This window comes from Phyllostomus discolor, chromosome 6 (genome assembly GCF_004126475.2).
Source record: "Phyllostomus discolor isolate MPI-MPIP mPhyDis1 chromosome 6, mPhyDis1.pri.v3, whole genome shotgun sequence".
In the NCBI taxonomy this organism is placed as follows: domain Eukaryota; kingdom Metazoa; phylum Chordata; class Mammalia; order Chiroptera; family Phyllostomidae; genus Phyllostomus; species Phyllostomus discolor.
The window spans coordinates 26,616,067-26,634,849 of NC_040908.2; the positions used below are offsets into that span (position 1 = coordinate 26,616,067).

Genomic DNA, 18,783 nt, shown 5'->3' on the forward strand with positions numbered 1-18,783 from the left:
ATGTTTGTGGGAGCGTGTGCCAGACAGGAATGCTGGGAGACAGATGGTGGCTCACCAAACAGGGGCCAGAGGTTGCTCAGCTCTGGGACAGAGAGAAAACACTGGCACTGGCAGGGGACAGCTCAGGTCTAAAGGAATCGGCAGCAAGGGGCGAGGATGCTGCTGGGCCCCATGGCTGAGATGGCCCCGGAGGACACGGGGCTTGGGGACAGGGCTGCTCCCCAAGATGCCTCGGTGAGTGCTGGGGAGGCACCTCGGTCCCGGTGGGTGGGGGGAATCGGACCTCACGTCCCTCCCTCAGGAAGCTGTGTCCTGCCCGAGCCCCAGGGCCATGGGCAACAGGACTCATTTCCTGGGCATCGAAGGGCTGGGGTGGGGTGGGGTGGGGCCAATTCAGGGGTCCCTGAGACTCCTAGTGGGGGCCACCGAGGTCACCTCCTGCCCTGAGGTGTGGGCCTACAGGGAAATGATGTTCTTGTTGGTGACTTGGGCGGTCCCAGCTTTTACACATGAGACTCCACCACGGGAATGTGCTCACACACGCCAGGACTCCGAGGGGTCTCCTCTGTGTGGCTGTCAGGCTCAGAAGCTCAGTGACAGTACACTGGTGAGATGGGAGGGCAGGTGGCATTTATGCAAATATTGAAATTTCTGTTCAAAATAGTGCTACCGCAGGCAGCACCAAAGGAACAGGGGCCAGCCAGGGGCCAAGAAGTTGGGGTTCAAGGTTTCTGCCCTCATTTTATGTGAGAAACATTTGCCGGAGAAATGGCCTTGGACTAAGGTTGGGTTGTGGGTGGGGTCTGCAGCAGGATGCTAAGTGGGAAATTGAGAAACAACAGATCCCCACCCTCCACCTTTGCCTCACCCCTCCTTACCCTTATGTCTTTGCCTGCTCTGGGGGAGAGGGAGCGAAAGACAGGGACCACATGACAGGGACCACACGACAGGGAAGGCCAAAGGCGCCTAGGCTGGCCTTCAGTTGCTGACTTCAGCCAGGCCTGAGGAACCGAACACCCCATGGGGCCAGTCCCCCACAAAAAGTGACTCCCCGGAGCCAAGGCCGCAATGCTCATGGCCTGAATGGGATACAAGCTCAGGGATAGCTAACTTTCCGCCTGGAAGGTCTGGAGCTCGGGGCTCGGGAGGCAGAGAACTGCCTGAAGCTGACACTCAGGGATGCTGTTATTCTTTCCAGTTCTCCCTCCTCCAGTTCTGTTACTCAGGGTGCCGGGTGAACGAAATGGTGAGGGCTGTGTACCATGTATTTAGATATTTTACAGTTATTCATCAAGCTAAGAACTGTTCATTAAAAATAGTTTCTATCCTCTTACCTTCATATACCTTTCCCCCAGTCTGGAATGCCAAGGGCAAATTCAAAAATTCTGGGACTTTGACCCTTGCTGGGTAGCTCAGTTGGTTAGAGTGTTGTCCCCACACACCAAGGTTGCAGATTCGATCCCTGGCCAGGGAACAAATAGGAATCAACCAATGAATACATCAATAAGTGGCAAAAAAAAAAAATCATTGTCTCTCTCTCTCCAGAAATCAATCAACAAAATAGAATAAAAATGCTAACACTTCTTGCAGGGACAACTAGCATGTGCTGGCAGGGGAAACCAGCTTTCGGTCTCTACCACAGCCTGTGCCCCATCCGTGCCCAGCCCCCACTCACATGTGACCTCACACACCCCTCCTGCCCACCCACATTCCATGCACACTCTGCACAGACAAATGCCCCTCTGGCCTGGGGTGCCCAGTCGGGCAGTACAGGAGGTCAGGCCTAGGACAAGGCTCACATGGGCCCTAAGAGTGGGGTGGGGTCATTTGCACAGGGAATTTGGGGTCCTGGGTTTCTGGAGTGGCTGTGCCCTTCACCCCCAGACTCCTCCGCCCACAGGCAGGGTTATGACCAGAGGAGGATGAGAGGGGCCCAGGCCTTGGGCCAGAGCTGTGCAAGATCCAATCTGGATGTTTGAGAAACAGCCCAGCTTGGCCCCTCAGCCAAGGGCCAGCCCTGTGAGCTTCCCCAGGCGCGGGCCCTCAGCACATCCCTACGGGCCCAACGCAGGGGTGCTCCTGGTCTTAGGACGAGGACAGTGTGCCCTTTGCTCCCCGGTTCTTTCCTCCCTACGCTTCTGACTCAGGAACCGGATCAGAAGTTAATAGAAGGAGAAATTACAGTGTAGCCCCGCAGGAGCCGAGCTGGTTACCTACAAATAAACCTGCTTCTGCTTTTTTGGGTGTCACCTGTCAGAAATTCGAGTGATGTTCTGACAGTCATACTGATTAAGATGTCAGCCGAATAGATATTTAAGTGTTTGAAAAATACAGAGAGTTTGTCAAAACCTCAGGAAGCGTCTAACAAATCCTTCCTGGGAGCCAACGAAAATACTTCAAAATGGAACAGAGGCCATACGTTCTCTTTTTTCCCCGAAAGTCGAGCTGCCTGCATTGCTCCCGAAGGCACAGTCCCTCGATGGTGGCCAGGCCTGGGCTGCCCCGGCCTGTCCTGGTGAAGGGGCAGGGGAAGCTGGGGGCAGGGCGCCCACACCGCTCTGCTGCTTTTTTCCTGTCAACAGGAGTTCGTTCTCGAACACACACTTTTCCCTGCACTGCAGAAATGGAGGACAATTTGAATGCATTGACAAACAGAAACTTTACTAGACATGACTTTGTGGGTTGTTGTTTTTTTTTTTTTTTTTTTTTTTCCCTCAATGATTAAATGATTGAGTTGATAAAACAGAGGGAATTCAGAACTGCAGATGGTTAATGCCGTTCAAAGGTATCGGCTGATACCACAAAACGTTGATTTGTTCGGTGCCTAGCCACCCCCCTACGGTAACGGCGACACGGTGTTGGTCTCTCACACGCTGCGTGTGTGAAGGCTGTTTGGCATGAGGAGCCACTGAGTCAGGTTCAGGGAAGAGCAGCTGGAGGGCAGTTCCCGGCTCAGGTCTTCCCAGAGCACAGAGGCTCAGGAAGTTCCCTCCGACCCGAGAGTGCGTCTTGCCCACCGAGGGCTGCTTGGGTTCATGGTCCACCGGCCTGCAGTAGAGGTTCTCAGGGGCCAGAGCTATGCATCAGTGGCACCTCCTAAAGCTCTCTCTGCAGGGAAGAGTAGATGCGCCCCCAACAACGTTCCTGTTTTCTTGGGAACCCCACTTCTCCAAACTCATGTCCTGCCAATTCAGGATCGCAGCCACGCCAGCTTCTGCTCTCGCTGGTCGGGTCTCCCCCTCTGCTTCATCCTGTGTCCTCAGCAGCTCCCGAAGGAGCCCCTCACCTGGTTGTGCCTCCCTGCAGGGCCTCCAGGACAGCTTGTTCTCCTCCGAAAGTGACAACAGCCTGTACTTCACCTACAGTGGCCAGTCCAACACCTTGGAAGTCCAAGGCCTCAGCTACCAGGTAGAGGCACACCTAAGAATGAGGTGGGAAGAGCGGGCAGGGAAGGCCAAACAGTCCCCTAAGCGGGAGGGGAGGGGGCATCTGCTCCCAAAGACGCGGAGCCTGGGTCCAAGTGGCTGCCCCGCGTGATGGGTGCAAGGACGGCGGAGACATCCTCCATCTGCGCTTTCTACGGCAGGAGGTTCTGAGGCGTAAACCGAGGCTAGGGCTTGGCTAAACTGTGAAGCAAACCGTGTGACCCAGTGTGTGTGTGGGGGAAATCTCTAAAACTCTTTTAATTTTATATTTTGAAATAATTTTAGACTTTTGAAAAAGTTGCAAAATTATCACAGATTTTCCTGGAGTTCCCATTACCCTTTGTCCCACTTCCCCTGATGCAACATCCTGCTTCCCGGCAGCACAGTTGTCAAAACAAAGACGTCGACGGTGGTGTGACATTGTGGACCAAGCCGTGGACTTTGTGCAGACATTTTTCACCTGTGTACCTTGTTTTGGTAAAATGTGCTGTCAGTGGAGCTTATAAAAACACTCAGAGTGCAAGGGTCTTTCAGGGACTGTCGGGAACCACCCCCGCCTCCGTCAGATCCAAACAGCCGCTTTCCCATGCCTCCCCGGGGCAGGCCCAGGTGGCCCAGGTGGCATACGCTGGGACCTGGGATGGTGAACTTCCAAGGCCCAGTGCTGGCTCCCTGCGGAGGCGAATGGGACAAGCCAACGAGCCAGGCCACAACCTTTCCTTGCGCTGCCACCCGCCACCGTGTGCCCCTGAGCAAGCTCCTTAGCTGCTCTGAGCTTTATCGGTAGAGCAGGGATTATAATTAGGCCTGTGTAACGAGTTTGCAATGGAGATCGAGATAATGCATAGAGATGGCTTACCACAATGCCTTGCACATAGTAAACATTCCATACATTATTAGTGCATTACAATTATTGAGTAAGGACAACATCATTTTACTTCATGTTGTATTTTTTTTCCTGTTCTGCTATTACACGTGTTTTCCACGTGTTGTCTTCAGTCTTGGACATGGCAACTTCAGGTTCTCATTGGGCGGGGGGGCTCCAGCCTCCGAGTCTAGGAGGGCCTGGTGGGGAGCCCCAGGGGCCTGCGGTGTGTCAGCAGGGGGTAGCAAGCTGCACAGAAACTGCTGAAGCTCCTGAGCCATTCAGCTCTCTGAGGAGCCTGCTGATGTCTCTCCACAGGTGGACGCGGCCTCCCAGGTGCCTTGGTTTGAGCGGCTGGCTCAGTTCAAGATGCCTTGGACATCTCACAAGGACTCGTGTGAGCTGGGCATCCAGAACCTGAGCTTCAAAGTGAGGAGTGGGCAGATGCTGGCCATCATAGGGAGCTCAGGTACCACTGAGGGCAGAGCCTGGGGCAATGGGATGCAGAATGGCCCTTGGACAAATGGGTGCTTCTCGTAGAACCTTTTACTGACCAGTGGAATACTCTGGCAAAGCATCCGAAAGCACAGGTTCTGGGTCAGACAGACCTGGGTTCGATTCTTTGCTCCACCATTGACCAGCTCTCAGGTGGTCGCTGAGAGTAGCTGGAGTGGAAGGAGGGCTGTGCCCCTTGCAGCTGCAGCCAGAGGTTCTGTCCATGACGCCTGTGTGGAGACAGGGCAGGAACCTTCCCAGGGTCAGCGGGCAGCTTCGGAATGGAACGATCTTTTCAGGGGACTCCTCCGCCACCAGACCGCTCATGGTTCCCCACAGTCAGATTCCTGGATTCGCAGGGTCAGACAGCGAGTAGACACAGCCCGTCCAAGTCCGAGCGCGGCCTCCCACCACTCGCGCAGACCCGGGTCCTGCAAGGGCCTCCCTCCAGCAGCCACGTCCGCAGGCCAGGCTTAGGACTGCAGGACGCAGGGGCTGCAGGGGACTTGGAGAACAGAGTTAGTTCCCGTCACTGTCCTCGACCTGTCCTTCTCCTTACTTGTTTGGAAGCAACTTCAGAGGAGGGTTTTTTCATTATCTAGCCCTCCTTATTGCTAGAGTATCTTCCCCCGGCCCCTACACACACCCGTGCACGCACACAAACACACACAGCCTGAGCACATCCGTTTCAGGCAGACCTGGAGTTGGAACTTTGGTCTCCCGACTATAATCTCGGAGTGAGGCGTTTCTGCCTCGAGTAGTGCGTAGTGTAACGGCACTTTGGCCCCTTCAATTAATCATTTCCAGACTAGCCAACTTTTTGGACAGCTGCTCCAGATTTTTACAATCTTCAGATAGGGAAGTTCTGTTTATTGTCTAACCAAAGATCAGCTGTGTGTGACTGCACTTTGTAACTGGCCCAGCCCCACAGGCCAAGTCCCACCTGCATGGCCCGGTCCCTGCAATTCTGATCCAAACAAGAATAAGTCTCTACTTCAGAAGCCAGGTTTATTTCTATTTGTAACTCCTTGTGGCTTTTCTTGTTATATCTGCTTCCTCTTCATGAACTAAGACTCTAGGAGACACAGGGGGCCTTACCTGGTGCTTCCACAAAGCCTTAGCAGCATTGTGGTTAACCCTCACCACGCCATGCCATGCACAGCCCGGTTGCTGTCAGCTCCCTGGTGTGCCGCTCAGGAGAGGCTGTGGGGAGGTGGCCCACGCAGCCTCCGGGTCCTCTGACCCTCGGCTCAGTGTGTTTAGCTTCAGGTTTACTTGGCTGAAATTATTAAGATGATTTCCTAGAAAGGTTTTTCCATGGTACTTCCTATGACTGTTACTCCATTCTCACACACAAAAAATTCTGGATATAGTACTAAAAAAATAAAACAAAACATCCTCAGGCTTTTTAGCTACATCCATTGAGTCAGCAGCTCACAGGTGTTCTGCAGTGAGATTCCAGCCCTTTCACGAGGGTCCTGAGTCCCGGGTGTTTTCTCCTGGCTCCCGAGGTGCTGGGAAGGCCACCACCCCCTCACAAAGGCTTATTTAGGAAACTCGGCCTTTCCCCTCCCTGACTGGGAGTCCCACAGTCCCTGCGAATGGTGCCCAGGCGCCCTGTGCTCCCAGAGCCTGGAGCTGACATGGAGGCTGAGCAGAGCATGGGGCTGGGGCCGGGGCTCACCGCTCCTGCTTCTCTCCTGGTACTTTGCTCCATTTAGTTCCCAGATGAGGAGTCAGAGGGCGCCTGCCAACCTGGCCACCGGGAGGAATTGAAGTAACTCCAGAGTGGAGTTACCAGGAGTCAAATGCCCATAACAGACCTGAGCAAACCTTTCTTTTTCTTTTCTTTTTATTTCTTGGTGGAGGCTCTTACCTATAAGCCCTGGAGCTGGTGACCCTCACCATCTGGGGTGCAGGGCCTGGGGGTTCCCAGAGAATCTGGCTTTCTGAGCCTTGCACAAAGAGGGAACAAATCACAAGACCCCTAGTTCTCAGGGATCTGGGAGGAGGTGCACTCAGGAGGCAGCGGGAAGGTCGCTTTCTGTGCTGAAAACCTGTGTTCCCTCTGCAGACAGCTCCCTGGGGAAGCTTCTCGATGTTTGTCTTTTGCACAGGGGCCGTGAGGTTGCCTGCAAGCGGCATTTGGCTTGTGGCACAGCATTGCTACATGACGTACAAGGGCACCTTCCTGATTTGGGAGCAACTTGGCAAATTTGCTCTCTAAAAGGAATTTAGAGTAAGGAAACCAGAACCCCACCTGGGGGAAGTGGACAGAGCTCCTCCCACTCTGTCTGCACGAGGCATCTCAGACCTGCCCCCCCCCCACCCCTTCCAGAACCCGGCACGAAGTGACACACCCTTCCCCAGACCGATAGCAATTGTTGTGTTATTCAGAAGAGGATGCTGTTAATTTATGTGCCATGGACACCCCCCCTTTTTTTAGAGAGAGTAAAAAGTGTTATTGATAAAATAAGGGCACGTAAAGGTGGGGAGGAACTCAGAACGCACGTGTACAGGGTGCTGTCATTTTTAAATCATTTCCACATCTGTTACTTCTCTGTTTTTTCCTCCCTTATTCCTGAAAATAGATGCACTTTTGCATTTTTAAAAGACGCCCTATTCATTCTCCAAATCAGTCCTTCCCACAAAGTCAGTTTGAATGGTGACACTACTGGCACGTCTGTCAGCCCAAAATAGTGACGCTTCACAGGGCAATTCACACCAGCCTTGCTTTTGAGGGAGGGGATAGACCCTGCAGGCACAGGCAGGCCATCCTTCTCCCAGTGGTGGACCTGGCCTCCACGGACAGCACCAATGAGCCGCCAGCACCCCAAGGGCGCCCTGCTTGGCTGTGGGCACAGGCCCGGAGCCCCAGCTGCTGGGGCCGCCCCACCCAGGGCTGAGTGCTGTGCCGCTTCCCTAGGACAGGTCGCTTCTGCGAGGACAGAGCAGCCCAGGGTAGCCAGAGACTGTGGAGGCAGCAGTGGCGTCCAGGCTGACCCCTCAGGACCCCTGATCTCAGGACGTCTCTGGTGGCTTCGCAGGCCAAGGGAGAGCCTCTTTGCTGGACGTGATCACCGGGCGAGGCCATGGCGGCAAAGTGAAGTCAGGCCACATCTGGATCAACGGGCAGCCCAGCACGCCGCAGCTGGTGAGGAAGTGTGTGGCCCACGTGCGCCAGCACGACCAGCTGCTCCCCAACCTGACCGTCCGAGAGACCTTGGCTTTTGTGGCCCAGCTGCGCCTGCCCAGAGCCTTCTCCCAGGCCCAGCGCAACAAAAGGGTAACTAACCGACCCCGGTGACCCAAAAGCCATGACATCCTTCCCTGCCCTCGCTGACCCAGGCCCCAGCTCACCACCCACCACATGTGCAGCCCTGCCCTTCCGTTGTCCTTTAAAGCCCCGTGGCCCTCGGGCCAGTTGGTTCCCTTCACGGCAGGAGGCAAAATGTGTGATGAGTGTTTATTCACCTGTTTCGTAGTCCTTCGTGTGAGCAGGGAGCCCACCTGTCTTGTCCTGAGACAAGGCCACATTCCCAACCTAGGACATGGTCCATGGCGACTGCTCAGGCTGTGTGGGCAGGTCAGGGAACAAAGCATGGGCCAGGGAAATGAAGGCTGGAGCTCTACACCCGTCCAGAGGGGCAGGTGTTTTATACTCTGGGGCAAAACATGTCAGGGAAGCCCACGGAGCGGGCCTCGGAAGCCCTGAACTCCTCTCATCCTCAGGTGGACGACGTGATCGCGGAGCTGCGGCTGCGGCAGTGTGCCAACACCCGCGTGGGGAACACCTATGTGCGGGGGGTGTCGGGGGGCGAGCGGCGGAGAGTCAGCATTGGGGTGCAGCTTCTATGGAACCCAGGTGAGGGTGGCGGGTGCCGGGTGGGCATGAGGGGCCCTGTGTCGCCCACCTGGGTTGGCCTGGTCCAGCCAGAGACCTGGGGACTTACCAGGCTTCTCTCTCTGTTGGGAAGGAATCCTCATTCTGGATGAACCCACCTCTGGGCTCGACAGCTTCACGGCCCACAACCTAGTGAAAACCCTGTCCAGGCTGGCCAAAGGCAACCGGCTGGTGCTCATCTCCCTCCACCAGCCTCGGTCGGACATCTTCAGGCTGTTTGACCTGGTCCTTCTGATGTCATCTGGCATCACCATCTACTTGGGGGCAGCCCAGCACATGGTCCAGTACTTCACGGCAGTCGGCTACCCCTGTCCTCGCTACAGCAACCCTGCTGACTTCTACGGTGAGCCAGCCGGGCCTGTGAGCTGGTGCATGGGGCTCCCCAAGGCCTGGTGGAAAGGCTCAGGAGAGCAGGACTGAGGATAGGGGTGGGCAGACTGCGTCAGCTTGCCAAGCATCAAATACTGGAGATGAAAAAAGCAGCTTCTGGCATAGCCCCCCTAGTGTGCACCATAGATAAGACACAGAGGGGACATAACAACCCAGGAGAGTTTGGATCAATTTCTAGAATTGTGGTTTTTATTTAGACTCTATACAGAAACAGGGTGCAGGCCAGGGTGCAGGCCAGCTCAGGGCCTTGGTGGTGGTCTCAGCCAGCGAATCTCTAGACAGGAAAATTGCTCCGTCAGCACCAGAGATGCCTTTCTGCTTGCGGTCATCCCTCAGCATTTGGCACTCAGGGGAAATATGGCTGCTGTCCTCCTTCCTGTGGACACAGCTGCCTTTCCAGGTGCCTGCTCTGGAAGCAGGTGCCCAGACCCTGATGCTGCGGAGCACGGTGGCTGCTGGACAGGCCACACAGGTGCATGGGGTTGGGGAGCAGCTGCCTTTCCCATAGGTAGCTGGAGCCCCAGCCTTCCTCCCCTGACAGCCTGGTGCAGCAAGGGACTCGCTGTAAACCTGGTGATAGGGACCATCTCCTTGAGGGCAGACACTGGACCCAAAGGCACCCCATCACAAGAGGGTGTCCCTTGGACCCTCAAAGCCCTGCCAGGCCAAGGTCATCTCCATCTTCACAGATGAGAAGGCAGGAACCCAAAGAGTTAACCCCCTTGCACAGCAGTAAGGTGCAGCATTGCGATTCCCAGCGGATGCTCCCGCCCCCACCCTGCCTCCTGGCCCTACAGCCCGCTCCCTCCTCCCAGCACCCACCTTCCAACCCTCCCCTAGGAGGATGGGCACACTCTCCACCCACCAGCCCTCAACCTGTGTGAACTCACGCAGAGCTCACCCTCCCACCCTGTGCGCAGGTGCCAGCCTGGCTTCCAGCCAGTGTGTCACCTCAGGCCAGCTGTTCTCAGATGAGGGGGCAGAGGCCACCGGGAGAAACTGAAGGAAGCCCGGAGTAGAGTTACCAGGGGTGGTCAAATGCCCCTAACAGACCTGAGAAAAACTTTCTTTTTCTTCACTTTTTATTATTTATTTATTTATTCTTTTGGGTGAAGGCTCTTGCCTATAAGCCCTGGAGCTGGTGACCCTCTCCCTCTGGGGTGCAGGGCCTGGGGGTGCCCAGAGAATCTGGCTTTCTGAGCTCCAGCCTTGCACAAAGAGGGGATGCACCACAATTTATAAGACCCCTCCCAGACATTATCCATCCCTTAGAGGTGCCATGAAAATGGGAGAAGGAGCCGTGGCTGCTGTGGCTCAGTGAATTGAGCGCCTGACTGCTAAGCAAAGGGTTGCTGGTTTGATTTACAGTCAGGGTACAAGCCTGGGTTGCAGGCCAGGTCCCCAGTGGGGGGCACTCGAGAAGCAATAGCACACTGATGTTTCTCTCCCTCTCTTTCTCCCTCCCTTCCCCTCTCTCTAAAAACAAATTTTAAAAAATATTTAAAAAACGAAAAGAAAAGAAAACGGGAAGAGGGAAGAAGAGTGATTGAGGGGTAATCCCCCAACTCCAAGGGGGAAGTGGGGGGAGGCCTGGGAGGGGCTGGGCTGGGAAGGCCTTGGCAGTGACCGGGAGGGGTGCCTTTCCAGCACTGCAGCGCCCTGGAAGAGGAGGCCTGTGGTCTGGGGCCCAGGCTCCCCCACAGGGTAACGTGGGGGTGGGAGGCAGTGGGCCTGGCTCTCCAACTTGTCATGCCGGCTCCCTTCCCTGGGGGCAGTGAGAATTTTATTTACAGGTGGTGGGAGTCTGGCACCCCCAGCTAAAATGTTCTTCCCATTTGGGCAGGATGCTTGAAAAGCCAAATTACTAATTTACAGGGAGAACTAGAACTCCCAGGGGGCCAGACTGCTCAGCCTCGCCCTGGCCAGCTCACCTGGCCCGTCCTCCTGGGAGGCTGAGTCCTCACCACAAGCTGCTTGGACAGCTGGAGTTGGAGCCATGGCATAACTGTGTCGCGGCCTTTGAACCTGAAGGTCCGATGCCTCCTTCCCTGTCCCAAGTCCCTGTCATGACTTGAGTGTGGGCCTGGGGGTCAGCACCCACAGGCCCTCCTCTGTGGCCCCTTTCCAGACCCAGCAGCCCTTGCCCTGAGGCAGGCTTCCCAGAGATGCAGCCAGGCCCGACCGGGTGGAGCCGGCCCTCTGCCCTCTCTGCTGACCTCCCTTGCGAGCACACTTGGGGACAGGTCGCCCATGGCCCATGTCCTCTGCCTGCAGTGGACCTGACCAGCATAGACAGGCAGAGCAGAGAGCAGGAAGTGGCCACCACGGAGAAGGCACAGTCACTTGCAGCCCTGTTTCGGGAAAAAGTACGTGACTTCCACGACTTCGTGTGGAGAGCAGAGGCTGGGGAGCCCGGCGTGGGCACCTGTTCGAGGAGGTGAGGCCGGCCGGCTGGCTCAGGGTGGGGACGGTCCTCCCGAGGGTGGCCACCCCCACACCCCCATGACACACTCTCCATCCGACAGCCTGGTCCTCCCCCGGGACGCCGAGCACCTCCAGACTCCCGCCGAGCTGCCTGGCCCCGTGCAGCAGTTCACCACGCTAACCCGGTAACTGTCTGCCTCTTCATTACCCAAACCCACCCCTGCCCCATGCTGAGATTAATTGTATCAAGTTAAGCTCTTTCCATCCAGAGTGAATTTGAAGGAGGGACTGAAATTCGAAGTGAAATTAAAGAGGTAAACCATTTGGAAAAAAACAGCATCACCAAGATAGCGCTGGCCCTCCCTTGTGACACCGAGCACCCCTGTAACTTTTATTCTGTAAACAAAATCAAAATATCCTTGCTGGCCAGGCAACCATAGAAATCTTGTAGGGTCACTAGGAAGAATTCAGACAGCACCGGAGAGCCCCCAGTGGAAGGGGAGGGTTCCTGGCCACACCGGCCCTCGGGGGAAGCCAGAGGCCAGCTTTGGTGTGAGCCTTCCTAGGCGTTTCCATGCACATACCTGGGGTTATACTCTGTCTATTGTTCTTTGTTCCAGGCTCATACTTTGCATATAGTTCTCTGTCCTGTAATCATTTGGGGGAGGGGTTGGGAGGAGGGTTAATTAGCACCTCTACCTCCCATCTGGCCAGGCATTCCAACCTGGCCGCAATTCATTTACCTGCTGAGTCCATTGCTGATTCTGTGCTGATGGCCAGACTCTTCCAGGCTGTTGCTGTTACAAGTAACTACAGCCAACACCGTTGTACACCCCTCCTTACCTCCGTATATACCTCATGAGTCATTTCCTCAGGATGGCTTCTTCAGGTAAAATCGCAGGACAGACACTTCGATGAGAAAAGTAACACGACCCTTTACTGAGTGTTGATCGTGAGACGGACACTTTCACCAGTGAGCTCGCCTGATATCCACAGTGGCTCTGTGAAGTGGTCATAGATGAGCACAACGAGCATTACTGAGGTTGAATGGCATGGCCAAGGTCATGAGACAGCATCTGTTGTGCCCTTGGCACCTCTTTCTTTTGTTTTTTAAGTCGTCAGATTTCCAACGACTTCCGAGACCTCCCGACCCTGCTCATCCACGGGGCGGAGGCCTGCCTCATGTCTCTGATCATTGGGTTCCTCTACTATGGCCACGGGGCTGTCAAGCTCTCCTTCATGGACACGTCTGCCCTTTTGTTCATGATCGGAGCCCTCATCCCCTTCAACGTGATCCTGGACGTCATCGCCAAATGTGAGTGTCCCCAGCTCCCGACAGGCCGCACCCGGAGCAGCCAGAGCACACGGCATCAGCCACCCGCCGAGCTGGTCCAAAGCCCACCTGCGTGCGGCGCTCTGAGCTCCCAGGGAAAACACTTTTACTGAGTAATGTCACCATGATTGTGACTTAAAAGATCATTTTAAGTTTTCAAAGCTCACACATGAATATTAGTATGCAAGTGAAGGCAAACTACCAAGGAGTCGTAGGCATTCCTTTCCTTGCAGGATTTATACTTGACAGCAATGCACATGTCACAGAGCCACAAACATCTAAACCAGGACAATTTTACTCAAGTTTTTTAAAAATAGAAGACATTTAGGCACTATAACTACTTTTAATTTGTACCGGGAGAGACCAGGAAACAGAAACACTGTACGTTAACCTCACTTTTCCGCTCTCCCTTTTCAGGCCACTCGGAGAGGGCGATGCTTTACTACGAACTGGAAGACGGGCTGTACACCGCCGGGCCGTACTTCTTTGCCAAGGTGACTGGTCGGGGCTGAGAGCAAGCGACCACCCCAAGTGGAGGGTGGGGGCAGAGAAAGTTGCGCCGCATTGTACAGAAGTTACAGAGAAGCCTTCTGCTGAACCGGGGAGCCGTCACTGTCTGCAGTTGTAGATGCCACCTTCCCTAGGGCAGTGTCAGAGACTTGATATTTTTTCTAAACACGTACCAGAAGGCCAGGACTGTGGACCAAGAATGATACTTTCTGGTCAGCAGAAACCTAAAAAAGAAAAAGTGGGAAACCCGTAGCATGCTTCACCTCTCCAGTCCCACCACGTGCCCTGCAGCAGGTCAGGCAGGGGTTACTATTCTCACCGCAAGGAAGTGCAGGCTCAGAGAGGTTACGTGGCTGTCTCAAGGACACACAGCTCGAGGGCTGGGCAGAGGGGGTGGGAACTTGAAACCAGGTCTTAGGAGAGCACATACCCACTGGGGGAAACTGCACTGACCTGTCTCCAAGGGGGCACAAGGCATCTGCAGGGCGAAGCCGGCAGTGAGCCCGGGATGAGTCTCCCGCACGGCCGCTGCCACCACCTGCTGCAGCCTGAGCATCCCCGGGAGGGAAGGCTGGCATTGCTGGAGGTTGCTCTCTTTAGTAGTTCATAAAGAATAGCAGCAAACAAAGACGTTGGCTCCACATCCTTGCAAGGGCTGCTCTTCGCAGATCCTCGGGGAGCTTCCGGAGCACTGTGCCTACATCTTCATCTACGGGATGCCCACCTACTGGATGGCCAACCTGCGCCCGGGCCCCGAGCCCTTCCTGCTGCACTTCCTGCTGGTGTGGCTGGTGGTCTTCTGCTGCAGGATCATGGCCCTGTGTGCCGCCGCCCTGCTCCCCACCTTCCACATGTCCTCTTTCTTCGGCAACGCTCTCTACAACTCCTTCTACCTGACAGGGGGCTTCATGATCAGCTTGAACAACCTGTGGACAGGTGAGGCTTGCTCCCCTTACCTGGTCAAGCCGTTTAAGGCCTTCTGTGGCTTAGGCCTGCTTTGGCCTGGAGATAAGAACTCATCATTTAGGTCCAATTCAAGCAGCAGGTGCCCCAGCCAGCTGACCTACGTGCCAAGGGGATAGCTACACGAGGGGGTGTGAATGGCACTTTTTGATAAACCCCAGCTGACACCCGGAAGTCACCCTTGACTGTCCCTCACCCCCCCGCATCACCAGTGAGCCAGGTCCACTCTGCCTCCCAGGTCCTTCTGAAATGTCCTGTTTCCTTATCCCCTGGCCCTGGTCTTATCATCTGATCTTGGGCCGAGGCAACAGCCTTGTCTCTGTACGCTGGTCCCTCCACACCCCCTCAACCCTCACCTGTGTAGAGTGGGCTTTTGAAGGGCAAATCCATGGGGGAGAGGCCGGCTGCTTGCTCCCTGCTGCCTGGCCCAGCTCTTCAGAAGCTCCCACACCACACGTTTCCTCTTTCTGCCAGGCCTTTCTTGACCCACCAGGCAGGATTCGGCTTCCTCCTTCTCCCCTCAGCTTTGCAGCTCCACAGGGTCAGGACACAGACGCAAAATGTCTAATTTGGGGCTGCTGCATCTGCACAGTGCATCAGCTCTTGGGGTCTGAGAGCATGTGCTGGGAGGGACACCTCATTACTTACTCTCTGCAGTGGTTAGGGACCAACATGGGGTGGCCCTGCAGACGCTCCCTGGCCCCACCTCCCCCTCAGTCTCCCGTACCCTCTCTGCCCTTTCACCTTGTGTCCCTTCCCCTCCCTGCTGCTTCAGGGGACTTGCTGACCCAGGGACAGAGCTACCATGACCCTCTCCCCAAGGTGCTTCGCAGGGAGCAAGGGGTTAGCCCATGGGAATGATGTGTCTCTTTCTGTCCTCAGTGCCTGCCTGGGTTTCCCACGTGTCCTTCCTCCGGTGGTGTTTCGAAGGGCTGATGCAGATTCAGTTTAAAGGGCAAACTTACCACCTGGTAGTCGGCAGCCACACCATCCCTGTCCCAGGAGACGAAGTAAGTAGCCAAGGCCTTGGACTCCCGGCACATGGCATCGATCTGAGCATCTTCTTAAGGAGCTCACTGATGTCTGTGTCTCCAGATCCTCAGCGCTATGCACCTGGACTCCTACCCGCTCTACGCCATCTACCTCATCCTCATCGGCATCACTGGTGGCTTCGTGGCCCTGTACTTTGTGTCCTTAAAGTTCATCAAACAGAAACCAAGTCAAGACTGGTGATGCACGCCCAGCCTCCTGCCCGCTGGTGGGGGACTCGAGAAGACCCTTCCATTGCATCCCCCTCCCCCCAAGGAGCTCCTTCCCAGGCCTAAGGAGGAGAGTGAGAAGTCAGCTGCTCAGCTACATCCGGCCTACAGTGCTGCAGTGGCACAAATTGGCCACAGGATGGCAGTAGAATAAAGACAGTCAAAAGGTATTTCTGATCACTGGTCAGAGCCTAGATTGCTGGGAATGCGAAAGCCTTACCTGGGACACCTACAACGTTGCTAATTTATTTCCTTTTGATACCCATTTATATAGGCAACTCAATACAGGATGGAATCCAGTTAGGTAGGAATCAAGTACATGCTTGACTAGGACATGCAAGACTTTGTTTTTATTGTGTGTTCACCACCCCAAGTCTCCTTCCGTCACGATATATCCCTGTGTTACCCTCTTCTACCTCCCCCACCCCCTTTCCCTCTGGTAATCACCATACTGATGTCTGTCTCTGTGAGGGGCTTTTTTGGCTTAAATCCTTCACCTTTTTCACGCAGCTCTCCAGCCCCCTCCCCTCTGACATCTGTCTGTCGGTTCTCTGTATTTATGAGTCTCTTTCTGTTTTGTTCACTAGTTAATTTTGTTCATTAGATTCCACATATAAACAAAACCTTAAGGTATTTGTCTTTCTCTGACTGGCTTATTTCACTTAGCACAATGCTCTCCAGGTCCATCCATGCTGTCACAAAAGGTAAGATTTCCCTCTTTTTTTACGGCTAAGTAGATTTCCACTGTGAAAATGTACCACAGCTTTTTTATCCAGTCATCTACAGATGAGTACCTGAGCTGCTTCAAAACTATGCAAGAATTGATAGGGCTTAGAGGAATTGAAAACATAGCAGCTAGTGGAATATTAGCTTCCTCCTCCAGAGTCCCCAAGCTCTGCAATGAGCCACTCTCAGTACAGAAAGGACCTAACACCTACCAGTGAGTTGCTACCCTTCTCTTCATGTGGGGTCATGGGCTCCAAAAGCCAAACCGAACAATTAAAAATTTATTGAGCACCTACTCTGAGACAGGTACAAAACAAAACATTTCATGTCAATGACATTCACTTTTCAAAGTCAACTTTGTGGTGGGGTGGGTGGTATCCCATTTTTTAAAAAGATTTTATTTATTTATTGTTAGAGAGGGAAGGGAGGGAGAAAGGGAGAAACATCAATGTGCAGTTGCTGGGGGTCATGGCCTGCAACCTAGGCCTGTGCCCTGACTGGGAATCGAACCTGCGACACTTTGGTTCACAGCCTGCGCTCAATCCACTGAGCTACGCCAGCCAGGGCGGTATCCCATTTTTATAGATAAGGAAACTGAGGCACAGACTAGTTTAGTATGCTAATGTAAGGTCACACAGCTGCTCTGTGGTGGAGTCATGTGGAGGTCCGAAAAGCCTTTTAGAGGTTGGAAGGCAAGGCCTGAGCCACGGAAAGGCTGGGAATCCTAGGAAAGTTCCCAAAGGTGAAGAGTTTCAAAGAGGCTGTGTCAGCTCAGCCAGGTCTCTCTCTTACCGTTCCATTTCACTGGCCCTAGCTGGGTCTCAGGGCCAGCCCTGGGCTCTCACAGTGGCCAGGCTCTGGGACAGAGCAGGCCAGGTCACGTGCTTCATGTCTCAGCATTGAGGACCACGTGACCCAAAACAGGAGCACAGAGAGCAGGGAAGGGATTGTCCCCAAAGGAAAACCAGGGTCTGCAACCACGAGAGGGGGTGAAGTGGGTGTTTTGGAGACAAAACAGTGTTCACCTCAGGTCCCCTGGCCAGCAGCACCGGCCTCGCCTGGGCACTGATTAGACAGACGGAGTCTCGGGCCCCACCCAGGCCCTCTGAATCAGAATCTGCATCTTAGGAAGATCCCTGGGTGATCCGTGTGCATATTTGAACGCGAGGAGCTGCGTTCTTATACAGTACAACCATCAAACTCCGGATATTCACGTCATTGCACCGTAATCGCCGCCATCCAACGGGCAGACCCGATTCAAGGTTCACACGCTGCCCTGGCAACGTCCTTCACAGCAAAGGGTCCAGCTCAGGATCGAGTGTCGAGCTAGTGGACAATTTTCTGTGGTCGCCTTCAGTTGACCACAGCCCTCAGTTTTCCTTGGCTTTCCTGACCTTGACACATACAGATTTTATAGAGTAGCTCTCGATTTGGATTTATGTGGTATATTGTTGCGATCAAACCCACGCCACGCCCCTTTGGCAGGTATACCGCAGCACTGCCTCCTATCGGGTGATTGCGGTTTGTCCCTTTTTTGTGACTCTCATTACTGGATGAAAGGGGTGTGCCAGGCTTCCCCACAGAAAAGTCACTGCTTTCCCTGCTTCTGTAATAAGTAAGTCGTCTGTAGGTAAGCACTTTGAAACTGTAAATTTTCCATTCCTCATTAAACTTCTCATTTATTCATTTAAAAATTTATCAATACGAATTCGTGGTTTCCTATTTTATTCATTGTGTTATGCTCCTTTATGCTTGTTAATTTTGATGCTCAAATTGTCCCTGATTTGAGGGCCACAAGAACCCTTTAAGCCGGCTTCTGCACCCTTCACACACGTGTGCATCATTCTTTGAACACTCGCTTTCACAACAAAGTGTTTCAGGCTCATCTAGTACATTACCACCCTGTCCAGGGAGCAGACACTGCCCTAGAGAACACTGGTTTCTTTCAGTGGAAAAGGGCGTTCAAAGGCCATGATCTGAGTGATAATCATGCTCATTACTTTTGGGGTGCCGTGCTCCCAGACCCGGACAGTGGAAGGAGCTAAGGGATATTAACATGGCAAACTCCAATCCTGCACCACAGAGCTGATCCTAGTCCCCTCCCTTCTCATAGCTGTAGCTCCCTCCTCCCGTTGTGAGGGGTTTGGCTTCCATTACCCTTCATATTTTCATTCATTGGGTTCATCCCTGTGTATAACCCACCTCCCACCTACGTCGCACCCGCACGCCTGCTGACCCTCCTCACCCGGCCTGGGCTGCACCTCCCACGGCAAACTGTCCCTGAGTTTGCACGAATGCCTTCCTCGCCCTCCTGGGGCCCACTCCAGCTCCCCCATCTTGCCCCACCCCCACCTGCACTGGTCACCTAGTGGCCAGGCCTGAATGGAGAAGGGAACAGGAGAAAGAGGGCATTGGGTTTTTCTTTTAATTCCCCAGTGACTCCGATGTGCAGAGAGGGTTGACAGCCACTGAGTCGTGTCATCTGTCCC

General features: G+C 54.3%; 1 protein-coding gene across 1 annotated transcript; it reads left to right on the forward strand.

Moving 5' to 3' along the window:
* Positions 1–29: 29 nt before the first annotated feature.
* On the forward strand, positions 30–15,736 carry ABCG8 (ATP binding cassette subfamily G member 8). The gene is made up of 13 exons (XM_028516689.2): positions 30–234; positions 3,307–3,408; positions 4,609–4,759; positions 7,833–8,071; positions 8,518–8,650; positions 8,763–9,032; positions 11,354–11,516; positions 11,605–11,688; positions 12,619–12,818; positions 13,254–13,330; positions 14,015–14,282; positions 15,192–15,319; positions 15,405–15,736. The coding sequence occupies exons 1-13, from the start codon at positions 157–159 to the stop codon at positions 15,540–15,542; spliced, it is 2,031 nt and encodes a 676-aa protein (XP_028372490.1). The 5' UTR covers positions 30–156; the 3' UTR covers positions 15,543–15,736.
* The last annotated feature ends 3,047 nt before the right edge of the window (positions 15,737–18,783 follow it).